At 49.9% G+C, this 17,047-nt stretch overlaps 1 protein-coding gene across 8 annotated transcripts in view; it reads right to left on the bottom strand.

Moving 5' to 3' along the window:
• NF1 (neurofibromin 1) overlaps positions 1-17,047 on the bottom strand; it is a 2,143,703-nt gene that overhangs the window by 283,376 nt on the left and 1,843,280 nt on the right. For all 8 annotated transcript variants that reach the window (XM_078679713.1, XM_078679719.1, XM_078679717.1 and 5 more), the window contains one exon: positions 16,095-16,195. In XM_078679713.1, coding sequence (XP_078535839.1) covers positions 16,095-16,195 — 101 coding nt within the window. The remainder of the gene's footprint in view (positions 1-16,094; positions 16,196-17,047) is intronic.

Raw genomic sequence — 17,047 nt, 5'->3', positions numbered from 1 at the left:
TGCGCGGACAACCCATTGGCAGAGTCGCGCGATGCCGTCCCCCCGGCGCGCAGTTATGGTGGGGCAAAAGTTTTCCAGGTCCAGTCTCACGCCTGGGGATAATTCTACGTTAAGGAATCTGCATCTAGTAGTCTCTATCAGATATATGGATTTTGGGACGCTGACCATTGTAAACACTGTGGCGCGCCCGGGGCTAATTTTTGTCATCTAGCTTGGGACTGCCTAAAAGTGCATGAATATTGGAAATCAGTCACGGAAATTCTACACCTGATGGTAGGGAAGCGGGTCGAGTGCAGCCCACAGGTATGCCTGTTAGGTATTGTCGCACAAGTTACTTATCTTCGGTAACGATATATCTGTAAGAAACAGTAGTTAGTATTAGATTCCTTACCTTATTAGAATCCTTACCTTAGAATACCCCCAGGCGTCAGACTGGATCTTGAAACTTTTGCGTAGCAGTACCCTTGCGCGTCGGTAGGCGTCGTCTGTGGCTCCGCGTCCCTCGTCGGCGCCGGGATGACGTCGCCGGAGTACTTAGACGCCGCCCTCGCGCGCTGACATCAGTTCTTATACACAGCTTTTCCACGCCAGAAAACGCAGAGCCATGATAAAAACCAACACTGGTGCCATAAAAACTAGGGCCCTGAAAGGGATGACCTTAACCCTAGATATCGGTTCGCAGAACGGGGAGGATGGGTGGGGCGGTAAGGAATCTAATACTAACTACTGTTTCTTACAGATATATCGTTACCGAAGGTAAGTAACTTGTGCATCTGAAAGAAACGGGTTAGTATTAGATTCCTTACCTTAGAATAGATACCCCAGCAATACCAACCCCAGTGGTGGGTCTGCGAAACAATGATCACACCAGAAAGTCCTGAGAACGGAACGGCCGAAAAAGCCATGTCTCTGTACTTGGCTGTCCAGGCAGTAGTGTTTTGCGAACATGTGCAGCGAGGCCCACGTAGCTGCCTGACAGATGTCCTGCAAGGAGACTCCCCGGCCCAGGGCAGTAGTAGCCGCCGTGGCCCGTGTGGAATGGGCACGAAGCCCCACAGGAGGCTCCTTTCGAGCCAAAGAGTAACAAGCCTTGATGCACAAGACGACCCATCGAGAAATGGTTCGTTTGTGCACCGCCCGTCCCTTCTTAGCGCCCACTGGACTGGACAGGTTCGGGTGGAGGACCGTCCCTTGCTGCTGCGACAGAGGGTCCTCCTGAAGGGACAGACGAATCCAGGGATCGACAGACATGCTGAGTAGCTCGGGATACCTGAACCTCTGTGCCCAGTCTGGAGCCACAAGAATGACTTGGGCCCGGTCGCGCCAGATCTTCTTCAGCACTCTGGGCAGAAGTGGTATAGACGGAAAGGCGTACAATAGACTGCAACTCCACTCGCGATGAAAAGTGTCTCCGAGCGAGTGCCGCCTTGGAAATTTCAACACGCAGAACTGATGACATTGCATGTTCTCTTCTGTGGCGAATAGATCTAACCAAGGCTCTCCCCACTGCTGAAAGAGGCCTTGCGCCACGTCCGAGTTCAGACGCCATTTGTGATCCATCATGCACCGACGGCTGAGTTCGTCCGCCCTGGCGTTCAGGGAACCTGCCAGGTGTTGAACAACCAGGTTCACGCCCTGATGTTCCAGCCACTGCCAGAGGCGCAGAGCCTCCTGGCATAGGGTCCATGACCCCACCCCGCCCTGTTTGTTGCAGTACCACATGGCGGTGGTGTTGTCCGTGAACACCTGCACTACACTCCCCCGGACAGAGGGGAGGAATGTCTTCAGTGCAAGTCGGATCGCCCGCTGCTCCAGAAGGTTGAAATGGAGCTGGGACTCCGCCGGAGACCAGAGGCCTCTGATCTCCGCCTCTCCCATGTGGCCTCCCTAGCCCTGGAGGGACGCGTCCGTCACAACTATGTGCTCTGGTTGGGGTAGGGAGAGGGATCTGCCGCTGACCCAATCGCTGTCCGTGAGCCACCACTGCAACTGTCTTGCAGTGCCCTCCGAGATCAAGACATGGTCGGACAAGTTTCCCTAATGCTGGGCCCACTGAAACTTCAGGTCCCACTGCAGAGCCCGCATCCGCCACCTGGCGTGATGCACCAGAAGGATGCAGGAGGCCATCAGCCCCAGAAGCCGCAGCGTCAACCTGACCAAGACTCGGGATAAAGGCTGAAAGATCGATATCAGAGCCTGAATATCCCAAACCGCTGTTCGGGAGGATAAACCCGAAACTGCGCCGAGTCTAGAACCGCTCCGATGAAGAGGAGCTTCTGAGAGGGACACAGGTGCGACTTCGGCACATTGATGGAGAACCCCAGCAGGTGCAGGAGGTCGGCCATAGTCTGGAGGTGGCTGACGACTGTCTGGGGCGAGCCCGCCTTCAACAACCAGTCGACCAGTCGTCGAGGTAGGGGTAGACTGAAACCCCTAACCTGCGCAGATGAGCTGCGACCACCGCCATCACTTTCGTGAACACCCGCGGGGCGCTGGTAAGGCCAAAGGGGAGCACGGTAAACTGAAAGTGCTCGTGGCCTACCGTGAACTGCAGATAGCGCCGGTGGGCCGGCAGGACGGGGATGTGGAAATAAGCGTCCTGCAAGTCCAACGCTACCATCCAGTCTCCTGGGTCCAGGGCAGCTAAGACCTGAGCCAGTGTCAGCATCTTAAACCTCTCATTCCGGAGGAAGCCGTTGACGTTCCGCAGGTGCAAGATAGGGAGTAGGCCCTCTTTGCCCTTCTTGGGAACCAGAAAGTACTGGGAGTAACAACCACACGCTACTTCTGGCCCAGGAACGCGCTCGATGGACCCCTTGGCCAAGAGGGCCGCAACTTCCTCTCGCAGAAGATTCAAGTGATCCCCCCCGACACGCGTGGCATGGCTGGAGGGGTCGCCTCGAAGGGGAGGGAGTAGCCCCTTAGGACGATTTGCAGCACCCACCTGTCCGATGTGATGTTGCGCCAGTGGAGGAGGTGATGGCGAACCCTGCCCCCCCACTGGCGTCTTGTGGGCCTGAAAGCTTGGACTAGGAAGGCTTTGAGGCAGATGCTGCAGGGGTGGATGTGGACTGGCCATGCCGTTGTCCCCATGCACCGCTACGGCGGTTACCACGTCCGCCACTGCGCTGGATGTTAGTCTGCAGCCCGTGGCTGGCAGGACGTGTGGGGGCGCCCCTTCCTTGGCCACGAAAGAGGCGAAAGGCAGCAGATTGCTGGCGCGGGCCGACAGGCCCAAGGACTTGGCCGTAGCCCTGGAGTCCTTAAAGCGCTCCAGCGCACTGTCTGCCTTGTCTCAAAAGAGGCGACGGCCATCAAACGGTATGTCCATAAGGGTGTTTTGGACATCAGCTGAAAAGTTGGCGGATCTCAGCCAGGCGTGGCGACAAATCTCCACCGTCGTTGCCATCGCACTACCCAGCGAGTCAGTGGTATCCAGTCCACATCTGATGGAGTACCGTGCCGCATCTCGACCCTCCGCAAGGGCTTGGGCGAGTTTAGTCTGGGCCTCCTCCGGACATTGTGGCAGCACGTCCGCGACCGTGTCCCACAGAGAGTGGGTAGAACGGCCCAAGAGGCACGCGGTGTTAACTGACCGCAACCCCAAACTCAGGGAGGAGAACATCTTTTTGCCATATTGTTCGTACCTCTTGTATTCCCGATTGGGGGAAGCAGTCAGGAATGCGGTCTGGGAGTTAGAGGCCTGTATGACCAGGCTCTCGGGGGTGGGGTGGGTGGACAGGAAGCAAGGGTCGCCCGGAGCCGGGCGGTGGCGTCTGGCCACGTTCCTATCTACAGGAGGGCCTGTAGCGGGCCTGGACGAGATGCCCAGAAGAACGTCAGACAAGGCCTCATTAAACGGCAACAGAGGCTCAGAAGAGTTTGTTTGCGGTTTAAGGACCTCAGTGAGGAGGTTAGTCCTCACGACCGCGACGGGGAGCTCAAGGGATAAGGCCTTGGCCGCCCGCGTCAACACCACACTATAGGTTGCCCCCTCCTCCGTAGCCACGGTAGGATAGAGACAAAGCCAGTGTCTGGCGAAGTGTCCAGACCACTGGCGTCCCCTAGCTCACCTGCCCAGTTCTGATAAGTCTGGCACTCACGTGCCAGAGGGTCCTCAGACCCCTCCCAATCCGCCTCACCACCCATCTCCTGGTATTCAGGGTCAAATGATGGGGCCGGATCATAGAAGTAAAAATCTCCCATCTGCGTCGAATGCGGCGTCGAGCGATGCCGCTCCGGTGTCGGAACGGTAACGAGGGGGGGACTGGGGACGGCGTCGACCGTGGTCCCCGCCGGGGGAGACACCCTAGAAGCCGGCGCCGGCGAGGTCGTAAGGTCGACAGGTGACGACCCGGATCCGGGCCCAGATCCGGCGGAGTCCTGCGGCGTCGGGACCGAAGTCGCCGACGGCGCCGAAGAACCCGGCCCGCTTGGGCTCCTAGTCGGGGCCGCTGTGCTCGAAGGCGCCGCGGTACCCGACGGAGGAGTGAGCGACCTCATGGCTGTGAGGAAGGCGTCAATCTCCTCCGGAGTCGCGTTCTGCCCAAGGACCGGCAGGTATGGAGCAGACAGGGACGCCGCTTGGGCGGTGTCACCCGAACCCCCGGCCGCGTCGCGCGAGCATCAGGGGGAGTCAGAAGAGCGATGTCGTCTCTTCGACTTCTTGTGGCTCTTACCTGAGGACTTGAAGCTCGAGGAGTGGTGTCGATTCTCCGAGCCGTGATGTCTCCGGCCCCGCGACCGGTCCCTCGACCTCCTTCCGGACCGGGACCTCGAACGGTGCGGGCCGACTGCAGGAGCTCGAGGCGCTTGCCAGACCGCTCCCGCCTAGCCTTTGACGTCAAGGCCTAGCAGTCGGGGCACGACTTGTCATCGTGGTCGGACCCCAGGCAATGAAGACACCAGCGATGGGGGTTGGTTGCAGTCGACGCAGGGTTTAAACCCGGGCATCCCTACCGGCACCGTCGGAGTCGTTCGACTTCGAAAAATATGATCAAAAAGTTTAGTCAAAAAATGACTAAAGGGTACCGCTGTTCCCGGATCGGCGCTTGCGGGCGCGCAAAAAATAGGAACTCACGTCAGCGCGCGAGGGCGGCGTTTAAGTACTCCGGGGACGTCATCCCGGCACCAACGACGCTGACAACAGACGCGGAGCCGCAGACGACGCCTAACGACGCGCAAGGGTACTGCTACGCAAAAGTTTCCGGATCCAGTCTGACGCCTAGGGGTATTCTAAGGTAAGGAATCTAATACTAACCCGTTTCGTTCAGATTCTAAGATTAAGGCAACTAATAGTAAGTTTGTGGCCATAGAACGGTTTTGGGGGAAGCGCAGGGTCTCCATATGCTGAGGAGGCAGGCCTGTACCTACCACTAAACTATGGTTACAAGATCTGACCTACTGTCGAGACCAGCTCACTTGCTATGCGGAGGAACAGCCTACAACGTCCAAGCCACAAGATATCTGGGGGCCACTCACGTCTTATCTACTATCGATAACCGACATTTGATGCCAGGTATGATTTGTAAAATTGCTTCGACTGATGCTGCTGCATAATGCCATTTCTGTGTATGTCTGCACCATTGTGTTATATAACGCCAAGATCTGTGGATTGCTTTTTTTCCTGATCTGCCCATGCTGTACCAATGCTTTAAACTGGATAATTGTATCTTGTTCATTACTTTTGAAATGCCAAACAAATCAAATAAAAATAAAGAAAGAAAGAAAGTATGCCGAAACCAGTCGTGGGTTGCTTGTGTAGCTGTTCAGAGGGGTCTATGCCTGGCAGTTCAGACTGGACTGTTTTTATTGGGAGAGGCTAACTTGCTTATGGATGGTACCTATCTGATGTGGCATAGTGGGCAACAAAACAATGGACTACAAAGCAGCCCTGAAAAATTACCAATTACTGATTAATTCAAGCATTTTAGAACTCACTTTTTGTTTTCCTCACTGGAGCCTAAGTCACGGTCAATGGAACCAAAGTCACCAATGTAACAACAATCTTATGCCAGTGGTGCTGTAATGGCCAGAAAAGCAGCAACAGAGAGCCCTGACAAAAACTTCAAGCACAGAATCCTCAATCCCAAAGACATGCTCTGCGGTAGAGAGAGTAGTGCTTTTTTAAAACAAATTGTCCCGAATCGGTTCAAAGGAAGATGATGTCCCTTCCTTAGAACTCTTGCTTTTCTTGACAGGTAAAGATATGTGGTGCTCTATCTCTTGGACTTCCTGGATGGAGACAGGCCCCACAAATGACAGAAGGTGTAAGTAATTCCTCTAGAAAGGCAACAATTATGGTCTTCATAGGAGCCACCACCAGACAGTTTTCCTCTCCTGAATTGCCTTGGGATGCATTGTGGCACACAACAAACAAGAATTTGTGCTCTGGAAATTGTCCAGAGACCAAAAACAGTACGAGTGAGAATTCATGACCTATATTATTTTGTGGCACTTGCAGCAGGACTTCAAGCCTGAAGACTTTGGAGGTGATCATGCCCCAAAAAGAGGAAAAGTATTTGGTAAACATTCAAAGAAAACCAAGAAATATTGATGCCTCCAGATTCCAGATTCCACGTTGATGAAGGGGCAGAAAATAGGAACTGACACACCAATGGCTGGATGTCTTTAGATATATGGAATATCACTTATGGGAGAGAAATGCAGTTTTGTCTGTGACCTCATTGAACATCAGGTGTTGGTGATGTGTGTAGCTGTGGAAAACTTTCTGGATTCAGTATTGCTCCTGGAAAGGAAGTTAAATAAAGGAATCTTTGGGAGCGAGTATCTATTAGAATGTTTTACTAACAAATCAAAGGATGTTCTTTCTAAATTTCCACTTTTCTTGTCTTTTTCCACAGACAAACAAACAGTGCTGTTCGTTGTTTCTTTGTTTTCAATTAATATTTCTCCCTTTTTAAAAACAACCTTTTTCAGGCCAGCTGCTTCAAAGTAAATCTAATATAAACTACAAACATGATACTACAGCAATTCTCAAACTGTGGTTCATGGACCAATGAGGTCGGCAATGCCTATTCAGAACTCAAATGTCATCTAAGCCTTATTTTCTCTCAATAATCATAAGCATTTTGAGCTAAATAGATAAAGTTGGTACTTCCTTCGAGGATAATAGTCTCATGAAATAAAAATAATACTTCAAGTCTACTGTATGGCCTCCCCTGCATTTGATATGTGTATTAATAAAATCAATGAAGCATTTTAAAAATGTTTCTCATCAGAAGCGGACTACTTGTTCAGGTCCGACCTTGTGTCAATGTTAACATTAAAATACGCCCAGTTTCTGACTAAAAACACTTTGGAATTGCTTACAATTTTCTTGGAAATCATTCACATGAACAGAGAATCAGTGTTCTAACTGTGCAGTGAGCTATACATGTATGCACTGGTAGACTGCCAAAAGGCTCCTTGTAGGCTGCACATTCTCCTACCCACTGCTCTACATGGTCAGACACATACAGACCAGACTGGAACCCATACACTTCTTGCTTGGGAAAAAGGGCATGCCTGCAGTTTTCAGCAGAGAGAGCGAATGATAAAAAACGTATAAAGCGCTAAACAGCTGCTCCAAAAAAGGGCTTCCTGGTGCTAGGTGAGAAGTAAGACAAAGAAGAGGAAGGCATGAAAAGTCTGGTAAGAGGTTGCAGAGTTTCGGGGCCAGAAAACTATCCACTAGCTCTGGACTTTTTGATCTTAGGGATGCTGAGTAGGTTATGAGTGGCTGAGCATAGGGCTCTGTGAGGAAGATATATTTTGATTTTATCGCAGATAAACACAGGGCCTTTTCGTTGAGTGGCTCGGAACATTAGAGTCTAGGCTTTGAATTCAGGGAGCGAGTGGAGACTTTTTAAGCCAATCTGAATGAATTGCCTTTTGGAGACATTCAGCACAAGTCTGGCTACTGAATTCTGGACTCGTGGGCGTCTTTCAAGCAGTGCTCGAGGAGCACCCAGATGCAGTACAGCAGCATAGTCAAATATTGATGATATCAAAACATGAACAATGATCTTTCTAACGTTCTCTGGCAGGAATTTTAGAACTTTCCTTAAAGTTTTCATTTGGAAAAAACAGACTCTTGCGGTAGCTTTGACAAAAGGTCTGAAGGTGAGGTCATTGTCAAGCTTGACCCCCATGTTTTTAGCAGTGGTAGATGTGTCCCATCGTAGGCGGCCATAGGTGGGTCAGGTCTTGTACAGAAGGAAACTGAAGATCAAGATTTGAGATTTCTCAAAATAAGGCAGAGGCAGCTGTCATACATCCAACCAGCTGTCTAGCCCTCAAAGTTGGCTGAGAACGAAGCATCAAGATGTTTAAAGGCAAGCGTTAATTGGGTATCATCAGTGTAAGATACCATGTTAAAACCTCACTCCAAAACGATAACAACAAGAGGAGCCAGGCAGATTTCAAAAAGGTACGGGCTTAGTCCTGAGCCCTGAGGGATACCACAGATGACCTCCCGAAAGCCAGATGCAAAAAGGGGGGGGGGGGTGGGAGGGGGGGGGGCGGGGGAAGACTGCTTGCTTGCGGTTGGAAAAAAAGGATTGACACTCATTGTCCATAGCCGCTGATAAGGCCAATAAGATTAGGATGGTGTTAGAACCCAGATCAAGGTGGGTTTTGATTAACTCAGTTGTTTCCATATGTACATCTATTAAACCATATAGTTGTTTGAGTCCAACGTCAATTCACTTACTATTTTTGTTCCACCACTTCTGCTGACTATCTGTTGATTTAGGATTACGATCTGTGTCTCATACTGATGTGTAGGGATTCATAATTAAACATGCTGCTGCAGAGGAAAGCAGATGAGCCGAGATTGTGCATTTTGTTACAATATATTATTGTTGAGGTTCAAATCATATAAAGTACATGGGGGTCTTTGACTTAGAGATGTGATTCAGTGGAAGTCAAAAGGTTCAGAACTATGGAGCTACTATATTGTCCGGCCTCATAGTTTATGTTACAAGAACACTTTGATGGCAAATACAGGATTACATTACATGATTACCAGTTTTGTATCCTATACTATACACACAAACAATGAATACTAAAAACATAAGCTCATGCAAAAGGTGAAGATACCAGCCTAACCGTTTCCAATTCCATTTATGTTGAAATGAACGAGTTACTTACCTTCCGTAACAATGTATCTGGTAGAGACACAGTTTAGCTGCAGATTCCTTAACCTAGAATATCCCCAGGCATCAGACTGGATGTGGAAAATCTCCAGCAGTAACCTCTGCGCACCAGTGGGCGGCGTCGCATGGCTCCGTCCTGAGGTTGTCCACGGATAGGACGTCAATGGAGCCATAAAAGTCCCACCCGGCGTGCTGGTGTCAGTTTTCTACTGTGAAGCTTTTCCGGACCACAACACGGAGCCACCACCAAAACCGTGAGTGTGTGGAACAGTGTGCTAAAAAAGATAAAAAATTTTTGGAACAACAATGACAAGAAATCATAGAATGATAAAAAAACATCACCATGTATCCTTTTTCCACAAGACCTCAACTTGCCCATTCTACCTCTTTGGTCAGGGATTATTCATGAATCTCTACTGCAGGGGAACATCCCTGATTACCTCAAAATTGGGCAAGTCACTTCCATCCCTAAGAAGCCTAACTCGGATTTATCTGATCCCAACAACTTCAAATCTATCACAAACATCATGACGCTAGCCAAACTGCTCGAGAAATCCGTGCACAAGCAACTCTGCAAGCATAAAGAGATATTTCAATTACTGGACCTCTATGAATCCGGTTTCAGAGCAGGGCATAGTACAGAAACATCACTAACACACATTGTGGATGACGCTCTGAAATCCCTTGATCCTAATGATCCTATTGGACCAGTCTTCTGCTTTCGACACCATCAAACATGAAACCTTGATTAATCTTCTATAACATAGGATTAACAGGACCGGTCCTAAAGTGGTTTACCTCCTCCTTACACAACCGCACTCAAAGGATTAAACTCAACCAGTCCCTTGCTTCCAGTACCCAAGTCAGGACTGGAGTTCCACAAGGATCTGCACTTTCATCCATGCTCTTCAACCTTTTTAGGAGCCACTCACTGTCATTCTAAACCAGTCTAACATTCAATACCACATGTATGCAGATGACACGCAACTTTACTCCTCTCTAGATGACATTAAAACTTTAAATGAGGCTCTTTTGCAAACTCAACAATGGTTAGCCAATAACCATCTTTTATTGAATACCCTCAAACTGAATTCCTGCGGATTGCCCCCCACAATCAATCTGCAACTACCCTGAACTGGCTAAAGCAACTCACAGCCCTTAACTGCACCCGCTCGTGGTTGATTCAGCTAAATCGTTAGGCATTACCTTGGACAAATTACTTAATATGCAAGCTCACATCAGTGCCACTATTAGGGGTGCCAACTTTCATCTTAACACCCTCCAGAAAATCAAACATTTCCTTCCAACTGAAGACATAAAACCTGCAATACAATCCCTGATGATCACACGTCTTGAATATGGGCTGGTGACACATGCGGGGCTGCCTAAAGCAAGCTTGGCCCCCCTCCGAGCCATCTCAACACATTGGTCAGGCTAATCACAGGCTCCAAAGAACAAAATCACATTACACCAGACCTTGTGCAGCTTAACTGGCTGTCTATTGAAGTGAGGATTCGTTTTGAAATAGCTTGCCTCACGAATAAAGCCTTGCACTATTACACTCCGGCGTACTGAGCGAACAAGCTAATTTTTTCTGGCTCGAGTCAGAACTTAAGAAGTACATCCACACTTCTCTTGAAACCTCCCAAATTTAAGAAGAAAACGTACAAACGTGCTTTCACTGGCATTGCACCTAGAATTTGGAACGCTCTTCCTACTGAGATTAGAGCCAATCCTTCCACTATAGTGCCCATTTTAAAAAAGCCTGGCGCTGACCCGTCCATCTCAGCCAACTACCGCCCCATTTCCCTGCTGCCCTACCTGGGCAAGGTGCTGGAACGCCATGCCACCGCGGTCTTCAGCGCCCACGTAGAGGCTAATAGGGGACTGGCCCCCCGCCAGGCTGGCTTTCGCCCCAGGCACTCGACCGAATCAGTTGTGGTTTCGGTCTTGGACAACCTCAGGAAGGGTATGGACAATAACAATCATCAGGCGCTGGTACTCCTCGATCTCTCCGCCGCCTTTGACACGGTGGACCACACAATCTTACTGTCCCGTGTCAAGGCGGCTGGAATTGAGGGTTCAGCCCTGATTTGGCTTTCCTCCTTCCTGAGGGACCGCACCCAGGCGGTCCGGCTAGGAGACTTTACGACCACTCCACTTCCTGTCACTTGTGGTGTCCCCCAGGGCTCCTCTCTTTCCCCTTTATTATTCAACCTCTATATCTCTCCTCTTATTTTCGCTCTTCAGCAGCTGGAGGTCACCGTGTACAATTATGCCGACGACCTCCAGCTCATCTTTGACCTGTCCTCCTCTCCTCTCTCTGTCTCTAACTTTCAGTCTACCATGACCTTCATCAGGGACTGGATGAACCACAACCATCTTAAATTGAACCCGGACAAAACCGAGTTGGTTCTCACCGGTGGTTCGTCCAGTCCCTGGAACTCCCTCTTCTGGCCCTCCTCTCTTGGTTCCTCCCCCACTCCCTCAACCACAGTTAAAACACTGGGGGTTAAAATGAACAACCAGCTCACCCTTCATTCACAAATCAGCACTGTAGTTTCTTCCTGTTTCCTCACCCTCCGAACCATCCGCACTGTTTCCCGTTTCTTTTCCCCACAGGCACTCAAGTTGATCATGGCCGCACTGGTGATATCGCGGCTGGATTATGCCAATGCCCTCTACAACGGCATTCCAGCATACAGCCTGCGTAGACTCCAGATGGTCCAGAACCAGGCGGCCCGGCTGGTCTATGGTCTCCCACGTTATCATCATTCCACACCCCTCCTCAGGGAGCTTCATTGGCTTCCTGTTAAGGAACGTTCCTTGTTCAAGACCGGCTGCATGGTCTTCCAGGCCCGTCAAGGCACTGCCCCCGCTTTCATCTCCTCGCTAATAAATGAATACGTCCCTACCAGAGAGCTTCGCTCTTCTCCCAAATCCCTACTCCAGATCCCACGTTTCAAACGTAAAAAGTGGGGTGGAACTAACTTCTCTACCCTAGCCCCCACGTTCTGGAACTCCCTCCCTGATCACCTCCGTTCTGCCACTCATTATCTCTCTTTTCGTAAAGATCTAAAAACGTTTCTCTTCAAACAGGCCTTTTCCGTGTAATTTCCCCTCTTTTCTACGCCAGGTTTTATTTTGTCTCAGTTGTCGAACTCTCCACTAGCGCCAAGAAACCGTACGGTGCACGCTGCGCTTTATAAATGTTTTAAATTGGAAATTGGAAATTGGCCTATTTCAAGAAATAAGCTAAATTGATCTTTCTGAATGCATTCTCCATTTATTTCATGTTTGATGGTTAATTGTTATTTTACCCGAGGTTTCTCGCCCTATGTTGTGTCAAGTGCACGTTTGCTTGTTTTGCTGAAGGTTACAGGAGCTATTTTACACCCTAGGAAAAATGGATCTAGTGTGGCCCACTACCAGGTCCCTGATCTTGATTGTGTACTCCTTGTGGTGTCACTGTGCTGACCTCTATTGTACGGAGTTTATTCATGCTTTCGCCATGTGTACAGCACCCTGATACCCGCAAGGGTCATGCTCACGCTTTATAAAACTTTCTAAATAAATAATGTAAATGAAAGAGTACTTTATACTGTAAGGGACCGAAGGGGGAGAGCAGAATGCTCGCCCCAAGAAACAGTGCCTCAGAAGCAAAGAGCCATGCCCTCCTATGAGGCAAAACAACATTGGAGATGAATGACATGGCAAATGAATGGCTGTCTACAATCACAGAATGTAACTGTAACTGGCAATAGAACTGGAACAACATGTCTCATGGTAAGTAATCACATTTCTGCAACAACAGAGAATGTACAATCATACACCTCATAAATGACCTATTGTCTGTGTTACAGTCAAATAGATTAGGGTCAGAAAAAAGTATATATATCCATATACAGATACTGCAGAAATGGCAATGAGTATCCTGAAGAAGGATACTGCCACTGATAACATCAGCAGGAGCCAGGAACAGGAGTACCAGAGCCCCAGCATGGCAAGGAGCAGAGGTACTAGAGCCCCTGCCTGGGAAGTGCACAGGGAAGAACAGCACAAGGCAATATGCAGCAGGGACGTGTCTGGCGTAGACTCTACTGTCCATAGGCAAGAACCAGACAGGGTCTGAGCCGTGAGAGAAGACCTAAGCACGCCCCAACACCAGAGAATGAAGAGTAGACAATACCACCATAATCTAACACAGCCGAGACAGTGGCACAAGGCGTACCACAGGCACCCCGTGAAAGTGAACATACTCCCATATCGTGTTCATACAGAACACGGAAAGAAACCACTCTGGAGCGGAACAGGACAACATTCCCACAAGGGACACTTGCTTACGTCTAAGACAGCCAACTTAGACAAAAAGAGCACAGCCAAAAGGTGAAAGATCACGCTGGGTGAGCCAGGTGTGGCAGAAACCCAACAATACTCTGTAACAGTCTGCCTCCATAGAGACAGAAGAGTGCTACAGACCAACCGTAGACCACAACTCATAAGCCCTAGGAGAGAGCCACGCCAATCTTGTGGGTCTCACCAGAGGGTACGTCCTACAACAGCAGGAAGAGCGACGAAAGGAGAAGCCTAGAGTATGAACTATAGGACAATCCCAGAGAGACAAAAGATAATCATCCTAAGAAGACTCCGCAGGAGCCTTCCTTCAAAGCCTCCTTTGCAAGGAAGAGCTACTATACAATAGCCAACGAATACCCCACATATGGTATGTCTTATACATGGGACACCTCTTGAGATTAGCTCGTAGACAGAGGACTCAAATGAAATGCAGAAACAGCTGGCAAGCAGTACCAAATAAAGGCAAAAACAGCCAATTAGCCATGCTGTTCGTCCGGGAAATAAAATCTTGAAGCCATAGACGGATACCAGAAACAACAGTGACAATACTACAACCAAAGTAAAAGTCTTCAACAAGGACTAAAAATCACAGGATTTATGGAAACCCAGATATGAGACGTTGGACCGCTGAGTCAATATGACTGTCAAAAAGGGAGACCCCTTCAAAGGGAAAATCCCGAAGGCGCTCCTGAACATTCGCAGGAAAACTGCCATCGTGCAGCCAGGCATAGCGTCGCAGAGCAACTGACCTGGCCAAAGCCCAACCCACAGTCAGTGGTGTCCATGGCCGACCGAATGGAAAACTGTGTACGTTCCCAGCCATCCTGAAGCAGCCGATCCAGGTAAGCCCGCGGGTCCTCCAGAAGAGAAGGAAGGAGATGCTTGACCGATTCCCAAAGGGTAAAAGTAGCCCATGCAAATGCGCACAACGTGTTTAAGGACCGAAGGGCTGAGCTGGTAGACGCAAAGACATGGCGGTCACACAACTCCAATGAACGAGAATCCCTAGTGGGAGGAAGTAACAGAGGAGGAGAGGAAGGAAGGAAGGAAGCAAGACAGAGGCTGCCTTGACTACCAGTCCTTGAGCCCTAGGATAGAGGTACAAACAGACAGGGTCATCTGGAGCCGGGCGATGATGATGATGTGCAATAGCACAACCCACAGGGTCGCCTGATGATGGTCTTGCCCAAGTCCCAAGAAGGATGTCATAAAATGACCCGCCAAAAGGCAGCAAGGGTTCCACCTCAACGGCGCCCTGGTGGAGTAGATCCATCAGAAGGCAGAGAAACTGAGGGAGGCTGCATCTGTAAGATGTCCGCAGTCTTGCGAACTGCTCTTGCAAATACTGCACAAGCCTCTGTGGCCATTCTAGGTGGTGACAATAAGCCATATGCAGGCGACTGTTGTAGGCTAACCCGTCCACCAAAAGGCAGAGGCTCTGCAGCCCGAGGACCACGAAAAGCCTGGCAATGCCTTAGGGGCACCTACTCCGAGGAGCATTGAAACAACCCTGGGGGTGGTGAACTCTCAGAAGCCTCATCCTCTCACCAAAAGAGGAACAGCAGGGGACGGCACTGGCGTCGACCGACATCGAAACGGCGTTGCATCAACGACCACTGGAGAAGACTTGTCTGCCCGTCGTCGACTCAGCCTCCACCGACCTCGGAAACTGAAGTGAGGCATCAACTCGGGAGTCGAGATCCACACTGCAGCCACATTCGGTGCCAGTGCAGGTAGCCCCACAGGGCAGTGCGGTGACGCCACAGGAGGGCCTGACGTCTGACTGGGATGCCCCAAAGGGCCATGTCCCGACGTTGCAGCAACTCCAGAACCAGAGTCAGGTTACTCGATCGGCGCCGAGGGCGAACCTGCCGGCGAATTCCCAATCTGAGCCCCTACCCCCTCCGTGGAGCCCGCAAGAGCGCCAGGGAGAGGAGATGACCCAAAGATGGCCTGTAAAGCCTGAGAATAGGCTTCCATCTAGGATCTAGTCACCCCAACACAAGGAAATGGTGGGTAGGTGGGGGGTCGACTCCTGGGGGCCCGTGTCTGGTGAAGACTGGGAGCAGCGGGCCCCGGCATCACGATTATGGGAGGTCGACTACCTCCGTGACTTCTTCCTGTGCTTACCTGCGTCACTGTTCACGGACGCTAAAAGGTGTCGATAAGGCCGGAAAACAAAAACAGGCCAGAGGAATCGCTTCTCAACGCAGAAAAGAAGTAAACTGATGTCAGCGCGCCGGGAGGGACTTATATGGCTCCATTGACATCATATCCGTGGACGATGTCAGGATGGAGCCATGAAACGCCGTCCCCCGGCACACTGAGGTATTGCTGAAGATTTTCCAGATCCAGTCTGATGCCTGGGCATAGTCTAAGCTAAGGAATCAGCGGCTAGATGTCTCTATCAGATATTTGCAGTACAAACACACAGTTCTTGCAATGACTGCTAGACAGCCTAAACATAGAATGCATTCTATACTCTTCATAAAACAGAATCAGTAGTAATTCATATCCCCTATTTTGGACAAGCAGTTTTAAAAAAACAGATATCTGGTGCATGAATAACAAAAAACTTACACAACAGGAAAAACTTTAGGGAAGACAACACTGGCCTCTGCTAAATACTCGTAAAGAATTCTTTGGTCGAACTCATCTGTAGTGTATTTTACCAATGTAGCCTGTTGGAATAAAGAGAGGTTGATCAGATTTCAGCATAAGCATGTCACACAACCATTTCAACACTTCAATGCTGTTTATTGTACATGACAAGGTAGAAGAAAATAAATGGTTTTGTTTGCAATACTATTGCCATGGTGTCAACATGGTTTGTGTATTAAGCATAATGCCTGCACGTGTGTTTTACAAATGTACGAGTTACTTACCTACGGTAACGATGTATCTGGTAGAGACGATTCTAGCTGCAGATTCTTAAACGTAGAATTACCCCCAGGCATGAGACTGGATCTGGAAAGCTTATTGCCACAGCATCCCCACGCGCCGGGGGCACAGCATCACGCGACTCAGGAGTCGTCCGCATACGTGAAGTCAGCGAGGTCACATACGTCACCTATGTCAGTTTTCTTTGGAGAACTTTTCCGCGCCACAACGCGGAGCCAGCAGAGAAACTGTGGAAGCATAGGAACAGTGTGCGAAACAGCAGAAAAATGGAAAAGAAAAAGGAATGGTGACGAAGAACACCATAAGGAGCAGTGCCAACACTGCAGTTCCCCAAAAGCAGGGAAAGAAGAAAGAACAGAGCACATCCCTGAGCAGCCACCCTGCCAGTTATGAAAACAGTACCCCCCCTGAATACAAGGAACATATGCAAAATGTCATGACAACATGTAGCAGGACTACAACCCCAACCAAGACCCATGAAGAGGAGCCAGTTCCAAGACAAACAGGGAACAACAGACCTCCAAGGCAACCCCAGCTCCAGAGTGTGACAACCCCCCAACCCCCGAAGGGAGCCATGGCAGGGCACGACCAAATGACCAAACCCCAGAGGGTAGCAGAAGGGCCAGAACCTT

This window comes from Lissotriton helveticus, chromosome 3_1 (genome assembly GCF_964261635.1).
Source record: "Lissotriton helveticus chromosome 3_1, aLisHel1.1, whole genome shotgun sequence".
NCBI lineage: Eukaryota > Metazoa > Chordata > Amphibia > Caudata > Salamandridae > Lissotriton > Lissotriton helveticus.
This window is presented reverse-complemented; position numbering and strand designations above follow the sequence as displayed.